The sequence below is a fragment of the Ochlerotatus camptorhynchus genome, unplaced genomic scaffold (assembly GCF_037179485.1).
Source record: "Ochlerotatus camptorhynchus isolate MF236.1 unplaced genomic scaffold, CSIRO-AGI_Acam_v1.1 ptg000330l, whole genome shotgun sequence".
Taxonomy (NCBI): domain Eukaryota; kingdom Metazoa; phylum Arthropoda; class Insecta; order Diptera; family Culicidae; genus Ochlerotatus; species Ochlerotatus camptorhynchus.
In genome coordinates, this window is record NW_027040818.1 from 5,053,949 (window position 1) to 5,057,510 (window position 3,562).

At 42.1% G+C, this 3,562-nt stretch overlaps 1 protein-coding gene across 1 annotated transcript; it reads left to right on the forward strand.

Annotated features, from left to right (window-relative positions):
- The first annotated feature begins 210 nt into the window (after positions 1-210).
- On the forward strand, positions 211-545 carry LOC135708584 (uncharacterized). Its single transcript, XM_065230690.1, has 2 exons — positions 211-225; positions 279-545. Exons 1-2 carry the CDS (start codon positions 211-213, stop codon positions 543-545), a joined length of 282 nt encoding a protein of 93 aa, XP_065086762.1.
- Positions 546-3,562: the final 3,017 nt, after the last annotated feature.

Genomic DNA, 3,562 nt, shown 5'->3' on the forward strand with positions numbered 1-3,562 from the left:
GTAATATACAACCGAGCAAACCGTGCGCCGTGCAAGCAATTGGTACAACAATCACGTACTCTCCTTAGCCGGGAGAAGGTGATAAGCAGAACGAACGAAATCGAAGTAAAATATTGTGATTTTGGTATAAAAACGATCCATGCCCATTCGGCAGACGTCAGTTACTCGCTTATAGCTCAAGCCAAATTACCCCCAACAATCCTAATCAAAATGTTTGCTAAAGTGGTATGTACGTTCTTAGTTTTCTCAGAATAGCTTCAAAAAGTATTTCCTTTCAGTTCTTCGTTGCCGCCCTGGCCATCGCTAGCGTCTCTGCCAGGCCAGGATTCCTGGGTGCTCCAGTTGCCTACTCTGCTCCGGCCGTTGCCTACACCGCTGGATATGCTAACGTGGGAGATTCCGCCGTTGTCACTTCGCACAGCTCGCAGGTCATCAACCCAGCGTACGCTGCCTACACTGCAGCTGGTCCTCTGGCCTATGCCGCTGCTCCGTATGCTGCCCATCTGGCGTACCCTGCCCCACTGGCGGCCAACTATTTGCTGTAAGCGGAGACAGTCGTGAGGGAATGTAATTGTCCCACTTGTGTATATATAGTTTACAATTTTGGTTGGTTAATTCTTACGTTTTAGTCCGACGAAGCGAAATGCTCATGATTCTTGAAAATATAAAGAATACACTATTCAAAGTGTAAAATTGGTCCTGAATTGATTTATTTGCAATTTTCCACCGCAATGTTAAGAAATGCCACCTTAAATACAGTGAACTCTCCACAACTCAATATTGAAGGAACCAATGAGTTATAGAATTGCGTTCTTAAAAATATATAGGGTGTCCCAGAATGTCTAAGCACGACTTTGGAACACCCCTGCTTGTTTCAGGTGACGTTTAAACAGCTGATTAGCAGCTGATTGTTTACATTTCGACCAACAGTTTCGTGTATCGCAATTTATTTTACATTTCCGTGACCATGCGAAGCATTTCTCCGGAAAAGCGCAAACAGATCGTGCACAAATGGTGTAGGGGAGAACGGTACATAACGCACTCCCGGGGTAGGACGCACTTTTTCATTTTTTTTTTGAGATTTTCTTGTAATTTTGAATCCAATTCTAGGATTTATCATTCAGGATTTTGATTTCAGATGCTATGCTAGAAGTGCTGCTTGATAAGACAACAAAACAGTTTCGTAAAAGCCATGAAAAACACAAATGAAAGTCAGCTGGTACGTTCTTCCCAGGGGGTGCGTTGTATACCATTGTCCCCTACTATCATCACTACTCTCTGTACTTTGAGTCAATTAGCAAAATTGGAAGGTGTAAAGTGAACCCTACACGACTGTTTGTATTGACAATAATCGTATTGTCAATACATTCTATATTGACGTCAATACATCGGTATTGACAATATTTCTGTATTCACATCATCAATATTATTGTCAATACTTGTAAGTATTGACAATATTTCTAACCGTGTGGGGTTCGCTTAAGCATCGGAGCCGTTCGAAGCGCGATTCGGAAGTATGGTCATGAAGCAACTTTCCAGGACAAGCAAAAATCTGGACGTTAACCAAACCCTGTTGACCGAAATCTGGACCGGAAAATCGTACAAGCTTTCACTCACAAGAAAAAAGCTTCGGTTTGAGGCGTGGCTAAAAAAGTGGGATCCTCGAAAAATAACCGTCAAACCGAGGGCTCAGAAGTTATACGACCAATTACTGTACGAAAAATCGGTGCGCGTGATTATGGACGATGAATCATACGTTAAATTTGATCCTGGTGGTCAGTACTACCAACCGGTGGAAACTACCGATATTAAATTGGCTCACTACTTGACTAGCCTATTGGTCCCAAGCAAACGATTAACGTACCCCATTCTAGTCGAAATTCTAGTACTACGCAATGTTTGTTTTGATTCGCTATGAAAGCTTGACAGATAAAATGAGGGGTTATTGCTTTTTCCTATGTTACGAGAGGTGAATCGATAGCTTGAAACCGAAGAGAGTACCAGAGCTGAGCCAAAAAGTTGAGCACGTTATTTCGGGACCTTCTAGTCTTTGAGTTACCTCTATGGTACTACCAACAATCAATACGAAACTAACGATTTTAAATTGGCTCACCACTTTAGTAGCCTATTGGTCCCAAGCAAACGATTAACGTACCCTATTCTAGTTGAAATTCTATTACTACACTATGTTTGTTTTGATTCGCTATGAAAGTTTGACAGATAACATCAGGGGTGTGTGGATTCATGCAGAACATGCAGGGGTGAGTGAAATAGCTTGGGACTGCTTGGGACCGTTGTTCTGGTACTGAGTGAGCCAAAAATAATAATGATTTTCTTCGGGACCCAGTGGTCTTAGAGTTAACTCTATGGTACTACCATAGAGGTAACTCTAAGACTAGTAGGTCCCGAAATAACGTGCTCAACTTTTTTGGCTCAGCTCTGGTACTCTCTTCGGTCCCAAGCTAATCGATTCACCCCTCGAAACAGAGGAAAAACCAATAACCCCTCATTTTATCTGTCAAACTTTCATAGCGAATCAAAACAAACATTGCGCATTACTAGAATTTCGACTAGAATCGGGTACGTTAATCGTTTGCTTGGGACCAATAGGCTAGTCAAGTAGTAGGCTAGCCAACGCGGTTAAGTTGATTTTTACCGGAAAATTCGGTAGAAAGGCTATGGTTTGGCAAGCCATTTGTGAGTGTGGTATGCTTTCCAAACCGTTCGTCACAACGGATACAATGAAAACCGATATTTACGTGCGTGAGTGTTTAAACAAGCGTCTGTTACCCATGATCCGCAAACATGACGCCTCAGTACTGTCTTGGCCGGATTTGGCCTCGGTCCATTAGTTCAAGGACACGGTAGCCTGATATAAAGCCAACAAGGTCCAATTCGTACTCAAGGAGATGAATTCGCCAAACCAAAGCATATTTGCGGAAACATGTAAAGGCAGAGGATTCCGTTACAAAGTTTGCGAAAGACTGGGAACAAGTATCCAACATTGTTGGAAAGGCATCTGTGCTGAAGCTAATGAGTAGCGTCAGATTAAAAACCCGCTCCTTGGCTTACGACTGATTGGATCTCGGATTTTCTACGTTTAACTGTAAGAGAAATAAAAATCGAATTTGCTGTAAACAGAGTTACGTTATCGTTTTTTTTTAATCGTGCCGTATTCTAGTCAAAATTCTAGTACTACATTATGTTTGTTTTGATTGGCTATGAAAGTTTGACAGATGAAATGAGGGGTTCGTGGATTTTCCTATGTCTCGAGGGGTTAATCGATTAGCTTGGGACCGAAGATAGTACCAGAGCTAAGCCAAAAAGTTGGGCACGATTTTTCGGGACCTACTAGCATAGAGGTAACTCTAAGACCACTGGGTACCGAAGAAAATCATTATTATTTTTGGCTCACTCAGTACCAGAACAACGGTCCCAAGCAGTCCCAAGCTATTTCACTCACCCCTGCATGTTCTGCATGAATCCACACACCCCTGATGTTATCTGTCAAACTTTCATAGCGAATCAAAACAAACATATTGTAGTAATAGAATTTCAACTA